The following is a 21,311-nucleotide window of genomic DNA, read 5'->3' as shown; positions in this document are numbered from 1 at the left end:
TAGGAGCCCTAAATTCCTTGTGAGAAATGATAAGGGGGACTTTGGAACTGATGGTTCAGCCACCAAGACACTAAAATTATGACTTTCAAAAAGAAAAGCCAAAGGCTGCCTTAACTTGCAGGGGGATCTAGAGCTCAAGAGCAGGTGTGCTAGACTCTCAGAGGCACACAAGACAATAAAAAATCGACAATACCTTAAGTCCGAGCATCTAGCCTTGAAGGACTAGTTTGATTCAGGGAGAAATGCTATCCAAATGACTCTAGGTGCTGCCACTCAAAGGCCCTCTGACCCAGGCCAGCTCCTACAGAATCATTTTTTAAAATTCTTAAAAGGAGGGGAAGGAGGATTACAGAGGAGGGGAAGAGGGCAGCACTAGACTTAGCAGCCTGGGCACTGAAGAAGGACTAAAATAATTCAGTCTCTAGTGGAGACACTTCTAACAAATGTGGTTATCAGAGCTACAGGCTGGGTGCTAGCAGTGGCAGGAGCTATGTGACTTAGCAGAGCAGGGACACCAGGGGAAAAGAAGGCAGGGCTCATGTGGAGGCTCAGAGAGAACACTGGCCAGTGGCTCCAGCTGAAACACTCCTGGAATTTGGAATTCTTACCTAAATCCTGATCGCCAAGGCTAGTGTGACTTGGTAAAGCAGGAGTGGCCACTGACATCTCCTCACACAAAATCAATGGACCTGGGGAAAGAACAAGGACTACCCCAACAGCTAAACCTGGAGGCATCTCCCTGATAATGACTTCCTGCGACTATGGGTTTAAAAAAATCCAGCCTTAAACATGGTGAAGCATGTTGATGAAGAATGGATACGTGGTATAATGAAGTCCATGGAAGTCCAGGTATCCAGTCCCAGAAAAAGCCAGGGAAGAAGTGTGAAGTGATACTGCAAGCTCAAGATCTGTGCTCATCAATAGGCTTCAAACAACTTCATTTCCTCTCCATGTAAACAAGAAAAAAGGGCTTTTAAAATGGTGGCTTTCCTGCAACTGAGAAATATTTTAAAGAAAGTATAGTGAAGCCTGGCAACATCTATTTCTATTTACAAGAGTGCTTTTAATATTCAAGTCTAAGTAAGTAAACAGACAGTTGAGAGATTTGATATTTTGACTTACTTAGATCCTGCCAATTCAGAAAGTAAATACTTTTGAAAGCAAATGTTTAACTGAGAACTAAAGCAAATAAAGTACTGTTGAGAATTTTTAAGTGGTTAATTGAAAAAGACCAAACAAGACAGTCTGTAATTTTCATATAGACTGCTTCAAAATCGAACCTACGTCCAGTTCTGGGAATCAGCAAATCAATTAGAATCTCATCTGATCAACTTTATGCCCCTTAAGTACTCTTAAAATTTCCATACTCAAGTACAGTCAATGATGTAATCAGCCTCACAACTTAAAGTTATTTGCATGAACTGCAGGAAATAACGGCTAACACAGTCCCTTTTGGACAACAGAAATAATTTTTTAGTTGGAAGAAGTTTAATGGAGTTATGGTTCAGCTGCTGTTTAAAGCTTGAGGAATTAAAAGGTTGGGTTCACTCTATATTCAAGAAGACATCCATCTCAAAATCTTTTTTCATTTAAAACTAATTTGCAACTGCAATATGAATACTAATGCAAGTTTTAAAAATTTTTTAAATGAGAATAAAAACCTAGATCTTATATGAACTGTAACACTGTAACAATACGTTTAAAACTGGTCACTGAATGTAGCATTCATACGTACACATTTTCTCATCTAGCAATTTTTTTGGCTTAAGTTTCAGTTTAGGAAAAGTTCGGATGCAACATTTCATGGAGTGTTAAACATTTCTGTACTGGGCAAAACTACTGAACTTCATGGTCACTACCACACCGTCAACTGTCTGTGAAAAATCTATTTGGAGAGCAAGTTAACAGGTCTCTATGGCTCAAGTTCACTTAAAATACAGAACAAAAAAAGTCACCTTGACATGAATATAATTAAGAAATCAGCCGTGTGCTTCTCACGTTTTGGCTCCGAGACGTGGAGATGCCCGCTAACCTAAGACCTTCCGAGAGCGGTGCAGGGACCCGGACAGAACTTTCCCGGCCGCAGACCCCTTCTAGCGCACACCTGGCCTGGCGCTGCCGCGGGAGCCTCGGCGGTGCGCGCGGAACCCGCCCGAGGAGCTGTCAACGGCCGCGGAGCATCGGCAGCGCGCGCCCACAGCCCGGGCGATCCCGGGAGGCAGCGCCGGCCGCGGGGCTCGGGGGCCGAGGTCCCAAGGCGCCCTCGGTGCCCAGTCCGCCCCTTGGTGCCCGCCGCGGCCTAGCGCCGCCCGCCTCACCTGTGCGGCCCCGGCGCCTCTCCCGCCGCCGGTCGCTCTCGTAGAAGCCCAGCGTCTCAGTGAGCTGAGGCGCCGGCGGGGGCCCCTGTCCGCCGCTGCTGCCCGGCTGCTCCGCCTCGCCGCGGCCGTCCCGCTGCGGGCCGTCCACGCCGCCACCGCTGCCTTCTCCCGGGGCGGCCGCGTCGCCAACGCCCGCCATGTTCCGAGCACAACAAACTGTCCCCGCCGCCTCCCTCCAGCCTCTGGCCCGGCCTCCGCCTCCGGCCGGCCCCCTCCCCGCCTCGCCCCGCCCCTCGCCGGAGCCCGGGCCGCCGCTGCCGCCGCCGCCGCCGCCATCCGCGGCCCGCCGACTGGCGCGCACCATTGGCGTCAGCGACGCGTGTGAGGCAGCCGCCGCTGCTGCCGCCGCCGCCACAGCCGCCGCCATCTTCTTTTTGCCCTCGCCGTGGCGGGCGGCTGTTTCCCGCGCCGTGGCTGGCTCCGCCGGCCGGGGCACCGCGCCGGGCTCCATGCAGCCGGGCTGCGCGGTCGCGTAGAGCGGGCGCCTTCGGGGCTTGGGTCTGGGACCCGGCAGGAGCGGGCCGGGGATGGCAGCGGCGGGCGGCGGGTCGGCCGTGGAGCCCCGGGGAGGCTGCCGCCCCGGCCGCTGTCCGCAGTCTGCGAGGTGTCCGGCCGCACGCTCAGGGCCCCTTTTGCAGACTGGGTGCCCGGAGTGCGCCGGCGCCGCCCGCCAGGTCTTGGCACCGCTGGCGCGGGCGCGGCCGCGGCGGCGAGGTCCCGGCTCCAGATCCCCGACCCCCGTGAGCTCCGGCCCTGCGTGCCCGCTATTTTGGTTCCATCTCTTCTGCATATTTATGCTTGCCTGTCACATTCCCTGGCCTCTGAGTGTCCTTTGGCAGTTTCCAAAGCAGTTGGGCTAGAAGGAGCTTGGGGAGCTTCACAACAGGTGGGGGCGCGCAGGGGAGGGGCCGCGGCCGGACCAGCAGAGCGCTTCAAGGGCTGGCGCTGGGACGGACTTTCCACACTGTCTGCTAACCCCAGTCCCTAAAGACAGCCCTTGGCCACCACTGTGTCCTTACTCTGTCGCTTTACTTGGGGTTGGACCTCCCCTTTCCAGCTCTGGCGTGTGACCCCGCACCGAGCGTGGTGTCAAGACCACCACCAGCTGGGGCCGTGGGAGCGAAGGTGCCCCAGGCTCGGGGAAGATGCGGACCTTTTACCCGCTCGGCAAGTGATTGTTGCGCGCTCTGGTGAGGGGACAGTGGTACCGCGATTTCCCATGTGCCAGCTTCGGGACTCAGATGTGCTTTTGTGTCTCTTTGATTAGCAAAAGCAAAAAGAATTCCTCCCCGAACACTAAGCTTCCTGGAAACTTCCCTAGACCTAAACTTGAGAACCGCATATAAACGAACCTTGAGGGTTCTGTTGTCGGTAGCGGGTTACCTGATTGCAAACTGAGCAAGTTTAAAACGGAGTGGGCTGTTTTGGGCTGCACAGCCGCCTGGCATTGTGACAGCTGAGCAGGAGGCAGAGGTGAGAGCCCAAGATGGACTAAAAATGCCCCAGCAGCTAGGAGCCCAGCCTCGTTGAAAGGAGGAACATTCGGTGCAGGCGTCGGAACCTTATCCTTTATGAAACGGGACAGCTCACAGGATTACATTTCTAAGCCAATCCTGTGATGATCCTCCATGAAATTCTCTATTTTCGTTGCATGTGGTCAAAACTGAGCCTCACTGAAACGATTGAAAACAAGTATTCTCGACAAATCTTAAGAATCGTTTTGAAAATCAAAAGGTATGGAAAGTGTTGTGACTTCTTTCTAAGCTTTATTCAGCCCAAATTCTATTATTCTCTGATCTTTTATGGTGTAAAATCATACCCATTCCATTATGTATTGATTGCAAAGAGGGAAGTAGGCTTTTATTGCTATGTTTATGTCAGTTTCCATTTACTGTCTCACCACATTTATTGGGTTATTGCCTTTGCCTTTGACTCGACAGGAGCTGGAAGGGTAAGAATCCCAAATTCTGTTTCCTAAGGCAGCCAGTTGTCAGAATGAACTTTCTTCATTTTCTATTATGAGGCCTGAGGAAAGACATTCGGTTCCAAAGGCTGTGCCTATCCTTTTAAATAGAAGAGAGAGGGCCTGGCACGGTGGCTCACGCCTGTAATCCCAACACTTTGGGAGGCCGAAGCGGGCGAATCACGAGGTCAGGAGATCGAGACCAGCCTGGCCAACATAGTGAAACCCCGTCTCTACTAAAATTACAAATAATTAGCCGGGCATATGGCGGGCGCCTGCTTGCCTGTATTCCCAGCTACTGGAAGGCTGAGGCAGGAGAATCGCTTGAATCCGGGAGGCGGAGGTTGCAGTGAACCGCACCGAGATCGCGTCACTGGACTTCAGCCCGGGCGGCAGAGTGAGACTCCGTCTCAAAAAAAGAAAAAAAAAAAAAGACAGAAGAGGAGGAAGCAGCCGTGCCAAAAAAAAAAAAAAGGAAGCAGCCATGCCAAGGCTAGGTACTGACTGAAGCAGGAGGAACAAATTGGAAATGTGGGAATGCGGATGTGGGCAAGTTGAGGGTCTTGTAGCTTCTCTTCGGTTGATCTTTTCACTGAAGCTGCTTTGTTATATCTGACATGTGAAACTGCACAATTTCAAACCTATATTGAAGTCAACATACAAAAAAGCATTTTAGAAACAACCATTAGTAAAAATACTTTTTTCAGCTATTCTTCCCTTGTATGGGTGTTGATAATCAGATAATCAAATAGCTTATTGCATATAGAAAATTGTTTTCTTTGAGTTAATTCAACGTGTTGCAACTTAGTTAGAATCCAGGAAAATAGTATTTTCCAATATGTATTTGGAATCTTCAAAGTATTAGGTTACAAATTACCTTAAAATAAGAAATATTTATGCAGCATAGAAGAACCAGCAGTTCTCCGAGGAGGATAAATAGCAGTCAAAATATCATAATGCACTTTATATCAGTTGTAAAAAGAAAAATGCAGGCTTGGATTTATGGTATTACCATTAGAAAAACAATGAGTATTTAAGAAACATAGCAACCTTAGCCATTAAATAGGCATCAAATAACATTCTGAATTAAGTTATAAGATTAAATGAAGATTTGGATGACAATGACAATATTGTCCATCATTGTCATCCAAATCCTGGTTTTATCTTATAACTGTTTTTAGGGGTAATTCTAGTGAATTGTCTCTATAAGATGTTTGAAATTAGTTCCATACACTTTTCCTGAATCAATTTAAATATTGATTTCACAAACAATAAGATGGTATACTGTAGCATGTCTGCACTAAAAAGAAAAAAAATACTCCACAGGTGGGGAGTAATTTCAGTAGAGGAAAGTGATGAATATTGAATGTGAGTTCAGAAACCAGAGGTTGATAAAGTCTTGTGATTGCTATATGCATTATGAAGCTACTATGTTTTGAAAATTGCAAAACAGTCATTTTTAAAGAACAAAAATTTGGTGAGTAGCATACGCAGATTTCAAACATAAATTGCATAACTTCATATTTCAGTAATTAAAGATTTAACAATTGGGATTTTGTGGCTAAACAAAATATACTGAACCCATTACGTATAAGCCATGGATTCAAAGCTCCAGAAAGTTATCTTAATGAGGCAAGTAAACTCTTTTTGTTTAATGTCCATACCAGATCATTATGGTCTGCCATTTCATGAAATAGCAAGACTTTTAAAATAAGTGATGTTTTTTAGTTTGTATTTCTATATTCTTTCCTACCAGGTATAGCACAGTGTAGTACAAGGGCCTACAGTTATAAGCCTTGGGAAAGATGCTGTTTTGGCCACATATTTCATCTGTGTGACCCTGGAAAGAGGGTCTCAGAGGGTCACTGTGGCCCTCAGTGTCTTTTCATTGGTAAGTGGGTCATCATCTCTTGTATAATGAGAGCTGAAAAAAGTACCATTTTCCTTTTATTCTCCCTTCCTTTCATTTAGGCTGTAGTTTTCACTTTTTAACTACAAAGCAGTTTATCTCTTGATAACACTTCTAGTGTATTGTCCCTAAAATATTTTTGAAAGTAGTTCTATACACTTTTCCTGAGTAATAAAAACATCACATATTTGCTAACTTGAAAGAATCCCGAGTCAGGAAATGGCCTGGATTCTCTCTGACCTTCAACTAAAGTCTTTGACCAAAGGAGCACAGGTGACCCCTCTCTGCTTCATTTTCTGACTTATAGAGTATTGGACTCAATGACCGATCCTCCTCCCTTCTAGCTCCAAAATACTGGGCTAAACTCCATGCAACTCCCTTCTGAATAAAAATAGTAGACAGGCATGCACTATCAACATTTGTAGAAAAATATGAAATGCTTACAGTCACTTTGTAATTGAGTCTAAGGTTTGAATGCATAGAGTTTAAATGCAATAATTGTGTTGATAACAACAAAGACATGTAAGTTTTTATGTACCTTTATGTTCTGTGCATTAGTCCTTCATTTCTGGGCATGAGGAGAAGTGATGGTTTCTCAGTGACTTTCCAGAACTCTAAGGCTGTGTTTCTCACACCAGGCCTCAGGGTTTCTACATTTTGAACAAATTTCCAATATTGTACCCGTGCACACCTAAGTCTAAGAACTCTGCTGTAAGGTGACATTAAACAGCACCTGAAGTTATATTTGAGATGATTACTCAGTAATCATTGTACGGTTGATTTTCATAATATGGATTCAAACACTGAATAGAGCACAGTTTTAATTAAATCTGTATTTCTCAGTTGAAACTTTATTTTAGCATTACATGACTTCTATCATGAATCATAAATGTCATGTGTCTTCACAAACTGTAGTTCTGAATTTAATTCATTCACCATTTTGTCGTCAGAAAGAAGAGTTGATGTTTTTGAAAGATCTAAACAGCTTTGCAGCTGATGTTCTAAAGAAATAAAATATACTGCTGAACGCAGAACAAGCCTTTGCACTAAATTAATGTGAGTTTGAATTTCTGAGTTTCAGTAATAATAATTTCTGTCTTTGGCAATCATTTTTGGACTGATGCGCATTATGTTTTATTCTTTTTGGACTTTATTCCATGGATTTCCAAAGGACATCAATTCGCTTTATTTCTGGAAGATGTAACACAAATTAAGTAATGTGCCTTTGATTCTAATGTACCTGTTACACCTTAACTAAAGCATGAGCAACATCATTTTTAAAAGCATTTCTTTGACATGAGAATATATGACAGAAACCATCGTAAATAGGACTTTTTGAAAACTACTTTGCTGAAAGGGGTGTTTTGTAAAGGATATTATGTTCTGAAGACCTAAAGGTGGGTTCTGTTTATGTAATAAAAGTGTATGAACCTATATAATTTCATGGCTTATTGGCTTATAGGGCCTTTTATTCATGATCAGTTATAAAATGTGTTTTGTGCTGGATTTTAAATTTCTGGAAAATTTCAAAATACTGATGAAAGGGCCCCTGGTAATGACTCAGCAGGCTTTCCATTCCAGATTTATCTCTTTGAGAAAAAAGAACAGTGTTTCTCATTATCACCATGAAAATAAATAGACGCTGTTTCAAACCGTGTTAATCATTTAGTTGGTTAATTAGCAATAATCATTTTGCAGAATAAATTCAGACCTTCCAGTAATGTGTTGATAACTGTCAAAAATCCTTTTTTCTAAATCTAGCTGGCAAAGGCTTTCATTTTGGAATTCAGGAAGCAGGGGAGATTTTATTTACCACCCAGTTCCTGTTGCTAGTCCTTTTGAATTTTGCCTTTCAGAGTTGTTTTTTGTTTGTTTGTTTGTTTGTTTTTATTCTTTTTGTTATTCCCCAGTGGCAAGTTATTTATTGCTTCTTTTGGCCACTTATCAAATAGCAGTTGGTAATCGGGAGATTTTACGTGGTATTTAGGATAGTTTTTTGCTTTTTTCTAGTGTTTCTAGTTGAACTATGATGGATTAAGGGTAACTGAGTAATTTTTCTCTTGACATCGATGCCCTTTAAGCTCTTTTGGGCTGTGATCCTGCTCTTGTTATTAGCTTTCATTCTGTTCATTAATCAGTGTTTTCATTCTGGCAGTTTTTCCTTTTCTTTCTCCTTCTTGTTTCTGAGATTAAAAAGTGAAAGCAGTCTTTTACAAGGATCTATTGTTTGTTATCTTTTAGGCAAACCCAAATATTTATTTCTCTCTTTTGCCTTCATACCCAAATTTATTGCAAATGCATGATAAACTTTCGGATTCTCAAAAATTTTCTCAGGGTTTCTGCTTTCCAGGTTTTAGAAATTAGATTATCTGATTTCAAGGCCTTAGATTTTCAAATTGCCCTTTTGTATGCATCTATTCTATTCGCTTTTCTTTTCAGTTCTAAGTCTATGTTTATGTGTAAAATGCTTCTCTTGTTTCTGACATTTTCCAATTTAGTATCAATTTCTAATAATGAACCACTTTTACCTGCTTGTCTTCCATGTGGATGCTTAATAAATACTATAACTTAGGTATACAGTTTCATGGAGGAGAAAAGAATGTGGTTAATTTTTTGAAATAGCAATAAGAAGAAAACATATTGTAGCTTTAGCAAGCATTATTTTCTTGTGACACTTTTATCCTCCTAATTATACTTTGCCTAAGCTGGTACTAACGTTAATTCACGTTCTCCTAAGCATATGCCCACTCTTGACAGATATACACTGGGGTTGCAAATTTGGCATGTATAATTTACACATAAATATTCGATTGCTAAGAAAACTGAGACTAAATCAGATGCTGGTCATTGTCATCTTTTAAATTACACTCTGACCTTTCATCGGTCTACTTAGCGGTGTAATAACACAATTGTCTTAATATAAATAATTCATTTCTAGTGCTGCAACCCATTTTTAAATATTCAATTTTAATATTTATTATAGTTCTGATATTTATTATCTGAAATGTTTGGTTAGATATTCTTTTTCTGAATAGTACTTAGTTTCATGTAATTTGATTTTATTTTTACTAGCTGGATAAACACACAGTTTCTACTTTATCTTAATGCATCCAACAAAATCAGTCTTGTATTAAGTAATTAAGGTCCAAAAATCAGTTGGTTCCACTGACTTTGGGCAATGCAATGTCCACTCCAAATCTGTAATTTGTTTCCCTCTGATATTTTGATAGTGTTCCACAGAGGATGCCTAATTGGTGTGATTAGCCTTCTTCACTGGTGTTTTATGGACAGTATAACTGGCTTCTCCCTTGAAAGCAAATAGTTTTCTTTATGTTGGGAGTATTTTTTAAAAATAGCTTATCAGCAAAGGTTTTTCTTCTGAGTGTGTTTTTTTAAGCTAAATCTTTTAGAAAGGCAGCAACCGTTAATCCTTCAGGGACATATATAAACACACAGGTGGATTTGCCCATGCGAGTATTTGTTTTTAGCTAATGGATAGTTTTCTCAAAACAATCTGTTCTTTTGCCTGTGTGCACCAAAGTGGGTGAAATATTTGGGACTACACCATAAAAAGTAATCTTGAATGATGGCAGTAGGCTATAAAAGTTCATCATGCAGAGAGTAGCAGAATATAATGGAGAAAGCTATAAACTTAGAATCAGGAGGCCTGCCACTTATTAGTTGTGGAACGTGGATGTGCTCTGGGCCATTATTACCTAATTTATGTAGCAGAAGGTGGGCTAGATTGTCTCAAAGTCTCCTTTCAGCTCTAGAGTCACGTGATTTTTTAGGTGCCTCTTTGGTTATTTGAGGCTAGCATTAAATGCTGACATTCATTTGTAATATTATCCTTCTGGTGAGCTCAGGTACCCTACTGTAAATGATAATGTTTATCTGAAATTGCTTACCTTCAAACAGCAGTCTTTAGTATTTCTTATTCAGCATACATTTGTTGACCAGATTTTATGTGCCCAGTACTGGTAAAAAGCCTTAGAGTAACAAAGGTAAATAAGATGAATTTCCCACCCACGAGTAATTACATTGCTATACAGTAAGTACCACAATGGAAGACCATATGAAGTACCATGGTAGTTCAGAGGAGAGATTAATTAATTTGGCTTTGGGATGACCAGGTCAGCTTAGAAGGAAATGGCATTTAGATGGATCTGGAAAGATTTGTTTGCCAGATGGAAAACAGGGCTGAGGATGGCAACTGAAGGGCCTGACAGGTGGGCGCTAGAGCACGGGCAGAATGAGATTTCCAAGGCTAAATAGTAAACCATGAATGGGGCTGGGATAGAGCATTTTGACTTAAGGAGAGTGGGGAAGAATGGCCTGGAAGTGAAATGAGGAATTAGGGCATTTGTAGGTTGCCAACACTTCCTCTTGGCCATCTCCACATGTTGAAGAGTAATTCTGGTTTTTTGTTTGTTTGTTTGTTTGTTTGTTTTTAATGTGGTGTATATTGGGATATGCTTGCATTTCTACAAAATTTTCACAAGAATAATTGGAACAATAATCTGTTTATTGAACATTTACTATGCATTAAGTCTTACTCTCAATGTCCAAGTCCAGGATCTAGTTAAGACATTTTACCATCTTTTTTTTTTCCTGAAAAGTTGTTTCAGCACAACATTCATAGAACAAACTTAAAAAAAATTTTTTTTGTTTTGTTTGGCTATAAGACAATAAATCATTCATTAAGGATTAACATTTTTTGACAGCAACTCACAGATACATTTTAATGATAGGCAATGTATTCACATATAAAATAATCATATTTAGCCTCAGAACCTCAAATCAAATCATTTCAGTCTATTGAAAGGATGAAATGGGATGTCGATGGCTTGGAAGCAGTCTTTTGTAAACTTTAAAGTTCTAGATTATTGTCAGTAAGTATAAATATCAGGAAGAAGACATTATGTATTCAATTTTGTGTCTGAGTCTCAGCCTAATCCCCCAATGGTTATGGAGTAGGGTAAGAACTGTATGTCAATTTGGAATCAGACTCTCTGTTTTGAGCCATTTAATTTAGACACATTATTTTAATGTAAGTGCTTTTGCTTTTTCTTTGGCAGTCAGTGTGCAATTTTAATTAGCACTTGGAACCCGGAAGAATACAATGATGAGCACAAGGCATGAAGAAATACGTTCATAATGGCCTGCCTGAGGTCTCTGGCAGCACCCAAGAAAGACGCTTTCGGTATAATGCTCAATGCTTCTGAGAAATCATCCTTGCTGATGATTTATACTCTTGTACATTTAATTATTTTAGAGTTTCAAAATATTGGCATTAGCAGCTTTGTCATCTATACTACACTCAAGGAATATTAATTTCCTAAACTTATTCTGATGCAGTAACTGAGGTGTAAGAAAACAACTTATTTTCTACATCTGCCTAGGACTCTCTTCCCAACTTTGCCAGTCAAGCTCTTCCACATCCTTTAAGCCCCAGCTCTAATATTCTCCCTCACAGTCTTTTTAACTTCCCTTGGTCATTCTTTTCAATATACACCCATGGTTCATGCATCTTAGCGTCTTAGTGTGCATGCCACACTGCGTTGTAATATTTTTTAATGCATTACTCCCCCTGTCAGCTCTCGATCCCATATTTGTAGGAACTGTGTCCGTATGTGTATTTTGGTTGCATCTAGTTGAAAGACAGAGCATGGTAGAATAGAAATAACATGCACCTTATAAACTGATATAGGTTGAATCCAAACTGCTCCTTACTTGCTGTGGGGACTGGGGCAAGTTACTTCTTTGAGCTTTTTTAAAACAACAATAGTAATACCTGCTATGCAGGATTGTTGTGAAGATTAAAGAAGCTCCATTCATTGGTTCAACAAATATATGGAGAAGTCCTATTACATGTCAGTAATTACAAGTGTAACTGTACTTGGTGTTAAGAATATAAAGGTAAGTCATGACTTTGTCCTAAGAACTTTACAATGTGGTAGTAGAGAAAGACTAGGAGATAGTTGCAACATAATTCTCAAAGGATGAGTAAGAATTCACTAGCATGGGAGTTATAGGGTTTAGGTTGAAAGCAGCAGGATTTGAAGTAGAAGCAGAACTGTGTGCAATGCCTTTAAACCAGGGAGGGGATGGAAAGTCTAGGGCACAGAGGGAGGTGTAATGTAGCTGTGATGGTGGGGTTAGGCTGCAGATATAAATATTACAAAGGGCCTTGCAAGCTAGGCACAGGGCAGAGGGAACCTGTGAAGAGTAGATGATTAGATTTGCATTTTAGGAAGATCTCTTTCCTTGCTGACATGTGTAATGGTTTGAGGGAGTCAAGAGAATCAGTATGACCAGTGAAGAGGCTGTAGCACAAAAGTGTTAATGGCCTCAACAGCAGGAGTTACAGTGGAAATGGGGTGGAGAGAATATGTTGAGAGATAATTAGGAGCCAGAAAAGGCAGGATGTGATACTGTGTACAGGTGGGGGAAAAGTGCGTAAGGAAGACAGAGGAAATTTCAGGGGAAATGTACAGAATTTTGACTTGGGGATGATGGTGCTATTCTCAGAGATAGGAAATGCAAGAGAAGCAGTTTAGGGTGTAGGTAGGGAATGGAAAGTGACTCCAGTGTGGAAATTGTGGAATTTGAAGTGCCTATAGGGAGTGCAGGACATTTTGACATCATCATTTTGAGCTCTTGTATGTTTTGACCCTGCTGGTTTTTTTTTTGTTCTTGAATATAAACGTTGCCATCAAGATGATATCAACACTGATGAATTTTGTGGTAAAGATTTATTCCAGGGTTAACTTCATTAAGCTAGTTTAATTTCTTGACCTATTTCCTATATGGCAAATTTAATCTTTTCCCATTTGTTCCCTCCTGTATTTTTATTTTACTAGCACTGTTTCCATCAGGACAAAATCTTTCTTGTGTACATTTTACAATGAATACTTGATTTATCAACTTCTTTATCATCATCTTTGTCTAATTTTTACAGATATAACTTTTTCATGGTAAATGTCATTTTAGCTCTACTATTTTTACCATGTCAAATTTTGTACATCCACTTTTTTTGATTTTTCATTTGTGAGCAATAATAATTCTTTACCATTTTCTGTTTTTGATATTTTTAGTTGTATTTTACCTTTTTTTGTAACCAGCAAGTTTCATGAGACAATTTTTTCAACTGTAAAAATTACTGATGATCTGTGATTCTCAAGTCAGCTTTTCATCTATAGCAAATTTTGCTGTGTATCATTTTGGCCCTTGTCTGTTTCATTTTGGTTCTTAAAACCAAAACTGCCTCAGAATCTAAATGACATTCTTCTGCCTATGGAAGAGCCAAGGAGAAAAGTCCAGAACATAGGTACATGTATATAGGTATGGTGATTTGGAGAGAAGTCTAGGATGAAACGTAATTTGTAAGCATTTGCATCTGGGTATGAGGGCAAGAGAGTGGATGACATCTTACCAAAGAGTATGTAGCATAAGAGAAGGGCACCCAAGAAAACTAGGAGAAGGAATCCAGGAAGGAGTGGTAGAAGGTAGGGAGAAACCCACAAGATGGCGTTCTTGTGGAAGACAAGTCAAGAAAGAGGAAGTGGTCAACAATGTTGGATGCTGCCAAGAGGATGCATACTGAAATGTGTGGATTTTGCAACAGTAACATCACCCTGTCATCGCTGAAGGCAGCCTCATGAATGGAGAAAGATCTGCAGCTGGGTATACAGAAGAGGAGCAAGAAGGAAGCGAAGATGTGGAGACAATTACAAGGACAACACTGGGCTGCAAGAAGAAAAATTTGCTTATTGATTCACTGGTTTGTTTCCTTTTAATACGAGAGAGACTTAAGCATGGTTAGGTGCTGATGGGTTGGAGAGGAGAGGATGAATGTACAGGAGAGTTGGAACAGGATCCCCAAGAAGAGCATTAAGATCCCAGTCCTTTCCTGGGGTAGAATTTAGCATTGCTGCCTAAATCTTCATATCCTCTGCAGCCGCGTGCCCAATACAGAACCATCCTCAATCTGGCCCATCCATTTGGGCTTTTACTTTGGGTTCCCAATTAAACCCCTAATTCCTTCCTGGGCCCAGAACTTTCTCCAGAGCTGCTATCACTTGCTTATCACCTCTCAGTCAAGGGGATCTTACTGCCCTTAACCCCACAATACTATCGCTTGCCGTGACCCTTGAATATTACTGCTTTTGAGAAAGTCTTGCTACCACATGTTGGCCACAACATCAGATAAGCTTTGATACTCTTGCTCTCCAGCTGTGAGCTGGGTCTTACCCCATCTACTAGATCCACCACTCACAGATTAGATGAAATAGAACACTCTGTCGTGACCCTGACCATTCCCTGTTCTTCCCATTTGTCTGGAGACTGAATAAATTATGGCAAAACTTTTGTTGCCTTATGAATAATAGAGCGGCAGCCAATGCACACATCCTTCTTCTCTCCATCCACGGAGGGCTCATCTAACCATCCCCTGGTGTCTTCACTGCATGTTTGTTGGGGACTTCCTAGCACCAGGCACTGTGATAAGAAATGGAGGTTAAGCTATGAAGAAACATGGCTCTAGCCCTTAGGGAGCTCCCGGTCCTTCAGGTAAGTTAATCCTTGTTGTGATACTGTGTACTAGATGAGCAAAGTGAAGAACCAGTTAGCCTAGGTAAGCAGAAACTGGTAGATTACCCTATTTTTTTTTTTTTTTGTAGAATCTAAACAATCTCATGAGTTCAGTTGAACATATGAAATACACTCTTCTTATCCTCATGTAATCATTTCCCCTGCCAGTCTACACAGCTCGCAAGGGTAAGTCTGTTTTATGAGTTGGATAGGTTCCAGGACTGTGATTTATCTTAAAGAAAACCCATCTGCTTATGTAGCAGCCAAAATCAGTTACTAAATCTCCAAGACATTGAAAAAAATGGCATTCTCTTCAAATCCCTTTATATTTTTAGCTAGCATCCCCTTGCACCCTGACCCTGTTCTGACCTTTTTGTTAGTTGGTTGGTTGGTTGCTTTTGCCTTCAGGACAAAGTGCAGGACAGTTTTGTGTCTGTTCTTGAATCAAGTGTATTTGTTTGTTCTCTGTGGAATTTAGTTCTGAGCGTATGAATGAAATAAAGGTAAACTGAGAGGTCATAATCTGTATCTTTCTCTGAGAAGTTCTCCAAGGCTCTACCTTTGCTTGCTTTGCTGTTTCTTGATTCCTTGGTTGTGCTGCTGTCTGTGGGTTCCAGCACTGACACCCCATGTGGGTAGGGTACTGTGAGGGACAGCACAGGTCTGAGAGAGAGAGCCTGGGGAAAGCTGGAGATGCCCTGTTGTTGTTTTCCTGCACCGGGCCTCTATACCCCTTGAGGTCAAAGCATGTCCCATTAGGTTGAGAATAAGTCAGAGATATTGGACATAAGTGTCTTCCTAAAAGTTAAAATGTGCAGTAAACACTACATTAAAATTATCTGTTAACCACTTTAATATTAACTTTGAACTCTACATTATGGCAGGCTGTTCGGAAAATTAAAGGTTTCCCAGCACTCTCTTTCTCTCTCTGACATTGAGTCCACCAGTTCCTGTTCTTGTCCCTTGCAAGGAATGGGTGGGACTCCACAGGTCCCTGACTGCATAGTTTTTTCAAATCCAGTGGGTCTTTCTCTGTTTCCCTTCAGGCTCCCTTGCTTGGATCACAGATGTGTGGAAGGCTGCCTATGATGCCCTCTGCATAGAGTGTTGCAGCCACTTGCCCATTCCTGGCACAAGTCTTCCCCTCCCTGCAGGAATGGTACTCAGGACCCCAGTGGCTGCTTTCTTCCTCTTTCTCCCCCACTTCCCTAGGGCGGGAGGTGAGAGGAGTGGTGAATGTTAGACAGATGGGCTTTCATTTTGTATCCTCCACATCTGCTCCCTGAGGCAGTGAACACAGGTGCCTACCTGCTTAGATAGGGGACAGAGGAGCAGGGAGCGAAAGGATGAACTCTTGTGGAATCAAAATTGCACAGCTTTGTATCTTAAAATAGTGCCCTGACACACAAACAAAAGCTCTCCTAAATTACTAGGACTGTTAAAAAAAAAAGTCTAATTTATTTAAAAAGCCAATATTAGCTAATGACAAAGATCTCTGGCAAGATTGAGAGAGAAGGCTTTTCAGACAGAGGCAGTGGTCTGGAGAAGCAGTGTCTTGTCTGTGCTGCTTCTTACTTTGTGTTCTCTTGTCACTTTCTCTAGGCCACACTCTTCTTGACATTGTCTCCCCTTCTCTATCCAGTCCTTGTCCTTTCCCTGCTACTGTTCTGCACTCCCATTTTACACTCATCTTTGGCAGGCCATCTAGAGGATTGAGTGGGCACGAAGGTCCATAAACCATGGTTAGACCTTGGTTTGACTTCTGTCTGCAGATTTGCTTTTGTAAAATATATCCTCTCAATGTCTACTTGAGATGGGCTTATTCCTTTTTAAAATTTCATATTTTGAATATATATAACACATAATTCCAAAGTCAACATTATATAGTTATAGGCAACATAATATAGTTATACTCAGGTGATATGGTTTGGCTGCATGTCCCCACCCAAATGTCATCTTGTCACTCCCATAATTCCCACGTGTTGTGGAAGGGACCCAGTGGGAGATAACTGAATCGTGGGTATGGATCTTTCCTATGCTGTTCTCATGATGGTGAGTGGATCTCACAAGATCTGATGGTTTTATAAAACGGGAGTTTCTCTGCACAAACTCCTTTTTTTTTTTTTTGCCTGCCTCCATCCACGTAAGATGTGACTTGCTCCTCCTTGCCTTCTGCCATGATTGTGAGGCCTCCCTAGCCATGTGGAACTGTAAGTCCAATTAAATCTTTTTCTTTTATAAATTGCCCAGTCTTGGGTATGTCTTTATCAGCAGCATGAAAATGGACGAATACACCAGGATACTCTTACTTCAAGCCTTGAGTCCTGTACCCTGTTTGCCTCAGTTGGCTGCAAATTTTTGTTTCTAGTTTATTCTTCCAGTATTTCTTTTTGCAAATATAAGCATCTGTATATGTCTTGATTATATTATATTATATATATGCTTTGATATATTGACTTTGATTAATATTAAATATAAGCATATATATGCTTATATTAACATATATTAACTTGGATTTATATATATGCTTATATTTGCAAAAACATGTATGTTTTTATTTGAAAAATATGTATGCTTATATTTACAAAAAGAAATACTGGAAGAATTGCATATGCATATATATAAAAGTGGTATACTACTTACCTTGATTTGCACCTTGATTTTTGTACCTTACAATTTCTCTTGGAGATCACTCCATATTAGTACATGAGGCTTTTTCTTATTTTTCTTCTTCAAAGCTGAATGTACAGCATTTTGGGGACATATCATAGTTTATAGATCCCCATCAGTAGATATTTGGATTGTTTTCAATCTTCTGCTATTATAAATAATGACACAATGTATAGTCTTTTGCATCTATCAATGATACGAGTTTACTGGCACTATGATTAAAATGCCTTTGTTATCAGTAGCTTTATTAGGCTTTTTAAAAATTTAACATTGATTGCAAACACTCCTTGGCGGATATTGTATAAAAAATAGCATCTATAAATAATCAGTCAGAATGCTGGATTTGTGCCCTTACAATATATGAAGAACCTGATATATTTTCACAGTTGCATCCAGCCAATAAAACAGCCTGGTACCAACCTACTGGGATGTGGACACATCTCCAAAGCCTAACTAGTCTTACCCAGCTATATTCCCTATCTATCCTCAAGTGAATGAAAATTCCCTGTCTGTATTCTTTAGTAATCAGACTTATTCCTCTCTACAATTTATTACTCCTCAATTATGTGTTGAAACTGTTCGGATTAGCCTTTCCCAATGTAACCACACAAAAGACTACTCTGCCTATACCCATTCTTAATTCTATAATCCAAATAGATTTTCCTGAACTAGCTCTTTTGCAATCCTATATCCAACAGCAAACTCTTCTTTTTATCTAAATTCAAGAATTGGAAGTCTGCTTACCCCCTTCTTCTTAAGGAAACTAAGGGGAATAGAACTGAGGGCCTCAAATTTTAGCATTACCCATAAAAGAAATGGGACTCTATTTCCAATGTACCACAATTTTGTGCAAGTATTGCCCCCAAATTGAATGACCATTTTGGAATAAAGTGACTCCGAATGTTCAGAGACAACCCTCTCTGCAATGAAACCATTAATCTTGGCTCATTTGTCCATAAAATATCTTCTTATAAGAGAAATTCATGCAGTGCTAAGCTTCTCACTACATGCAGTTTTGGGTTTCACTTATTTGTCAGAGCATTGATTCCTTCCATTGATACTTCTGAATTAGAAAAGTCTATTATAAATGTTCCCAGGACTTTAGAAAAAGCTTTAATGACATTGCCACTTTTGTCTTGGCTTTACAAATGAATTCTCTCCAGCCTTGCTTCATTAGTTTTGCAAAATACAGTTCTGTATACTCTAACCACTCACTAGGGTGGTGCATGTGCTGTTAGTGTTGAAAAATGTAGCTTCTATGTTAATAAATCAGAAATTGTTGCCCCAAATCTAAAAGATCTTAAAAGAAGAGACACAGGTTTTTCATCGCATAGGTGATGCTACACCTACTGATTTGTTTAGTTGATTACATCGTGGCTCCTGGGAATCTCTGCTCTGGGAGATTTTTCACTCCTTGGCGATTATTCTCTTTAGAGTCATTGTATTTACCTTCCTAGTGCATGGTGTCCTATCAGGGGTTTTAAATGCTGTCCAGCAGCTACTCACATATCAAGTGATTGCCGTCAGGATCAGACAACTTAAGGAGCTCAACCACTTGACCAGTGATGGCTACAGAGGTGCTGATAACAGTGACACTACCACCCTTCCTTCCAGTGCAACTATGGACGATGATAATGTCTCTGTGACTCTGTCCCAGTGACTACGTCAACTCCCTCAATGGTGATAACCAAGACGAATGCTATACCGTTTAATCACAGTCTCAGCTTGCTGAGAGGATAAAGAGGATAACCAAAAAGGGGGCAGTTATTAAAACAAATTAAAATGGAGACTAGACCTGAAAATCCCTCAGCAGACAAGTGAGTTAGGCCTTGAAAATAACCTTAACCTTTTTAAAATTGCAAACGTAAGCAAAACTTAACTTGGGCCATTACATATAAATGCTTATATCAGAGGAAAACAAAACTTAAGCTCAATCAATCAGAAGCAGCCAACTAACTTATATAACTAGAGACTTTCTAGTGGGACAAACCAAATAAGGAAATTAAATATTCACAATCAATCAAATATTTTATTTTTAATTTTAAGAGACAAGGTCTCACTCTGTTGCTCAGGATGGAATGCAGTGGCATGAGCATAGCTCAATGCAACCTCAACCTCCTGGGCTCAGGTGATCCTCCAGCCTCAGCTCCTAAGTAGCTAGGATTAAAGTTGTATGTCACCATACCTGGCTAATTTTCCTTTTTTTTTTTTTTGTAGAAAAGGGAGCTGAAAGGGGGACAAAATAGGGAGTCTCACTATGTTGTGCAGGCTAGTCTCAAACTTTTGGCCTTAAGTGTTCCCCTTGTCTCGACATCTTCAGGTGCTTATTTCTGCATTCACTCTATAAAAGCCAGTTCCTTGTGACTCTTTATGGAGCTCCAAACCTCTTTTGGTTTGGTGCTTCCCAACTCTTGAATTGTTGTTTGCTCAGACAAACTCTTTAAGATTTGTGTTGTGCCTCAGTTTTCCTTTTAACACTTTCTTTTAACAAAAAAAAGTAGGGGTGAGGGCAGAAGGACAGAAGAGAGAGTCAGCGAGAGAGGTGGGAAAGGTGGGGGGAGAAGGAAGATGCCTGATTTTTAAAAAGATAATCTTTTGAACACGAACTTTCCTTTTGTTTTTTGAGACAGGGTCTCACTCTGTCACCAAAGCTGGAGTGCAGTGGCATGATCATGGCTGACTGCAGCCTTGATCTCCCATGCTCAAGTGATCCTCCCACCTCAGCCACCTGAGTAGCTGGGAACACGGACACACATTATCATGTCAGGCTAATTTTTTATGTTTTGTAGAGATGGATCTCCCTACATTGCCCAGACTGGCCTTAAACTCCTGTGTTCAAGTGATCCTCCTGCCTTGGCCTCCCAAATGAGATTACAGGTGTGAGCCACTGTACCCTGCCCAAGAACATTTTTGAAAGAAGACCTGGATACTTTAGGGAATTAGCTGACATTCTAAAGTGTTCTCTATTCCCTGTGGCTTTTGTGCCTTGTGAGAGGACTCTGAGAACTCCCAAATCCATTCCACAGCTATTGAATTAATGGGAGAACCTGATCAGTTTGAATGTCTGGTTTTGTCTTGGGAGGTGGGGCTGAGTGTCTTACACTTAGGCAGGATAGATTCTCCAGACATGCCTCTCCATCATAGTCTATTAATTTTTACTGATTTATTTAACAAGAGGTAAAGCTCTCATTTAATATCAGGCCTACTGGGAAGAGAGAATTTGCTGACATTAATGTGTGAATGGCATCTGTACTGGACACTGTCTTAAGAACAGACCCTGATTGAGCAAAGGAGAGAGAGCATATGTGATGATACCAAGTTATGGAAGATGGGCATATCAGTCAGGATTCTTTAGAGGGATAGAACTAATAGGAGATATATATAGGAGCTTGTGAAATATTAACTAACACAATCACAAATGTCCCACAATAGGCCGTCTGCAAGCTGAGGAGCAAAGAGAGCCAGTCTGAGTCCCAACACTGAAGAACTTGGAGTTTGATGTTCAAGGGCAGGATGCATCCAAGAGAAGAAAGATGTAGGCTGTGGGGTTAAGCCAGTCTAGACTTTTCACATTTTTTCTTCCTGCTTTATATTCTAGCCATGCTGGCAGCTGATTAGATGGAGCCCACCTAGGTTAAGGGTGGGTCTGCCTTCCCCAGTCCATTGACTCAAATGTTAATCTCCTTTGGCAACACCCTCACAGACACACCCAGGATCAATAATTTGCATCCTTCAATCCAATCAAGGTAACAATCAGGATTAACCATCACAGTGGGAGAGGATATCTTAAGATAAGGCT

The 21,311-nt window shown here is 41.0% G+C and overlaps 1 protein-coding gene across 3 annotated transcripts in view; it reads right to left on the bottom strand.

The window, feature by feature from the left end:
* LOC105487900 (transmembrane anterior posterior transformation 1) overlaps positions 1-3,292 on the bottom strand; it is a 79,239-nt gene extending 75,947 nt beyond the window's left edge. For all 3 annotated transcript variants that reach the window (XR_011621443.1, XR_011621444.1, XM_071093831.1), the window contains exon 1: positions 2,319-3,292. Coding sequence is in view for 1 of the 3 variants with exons in the window: in XM_071093831.1 (XP_070949932.1) it covers positions 2,319-3,168 (850 nt within the window). In the remaining 2 variants the exon portion in view is untranslated. The remainder of the gene's footprint in view (positions 1-2,318) is intronic.
* Positions 3,293-21,311: the final 18,019 nt, after the last annotated feature.

This window comes from Macaca nemestrina, chromosome 3 (genome assembly GCF_043159975.1).
Source record: "Macaca nemestrina isolate mMacNem1 chromosome 3, mMacNem.hap1, whole genome shotgun sequence".
Lineage (NCBI taxonomy): Eukaryota > Metazoa > Chordata > Mammalia > Primates > Cercopithecidae > Macaca > Macaca nemestrina.
This window is presented reverse-complemented; position numbering and strand designations above follow the sequence as displayed.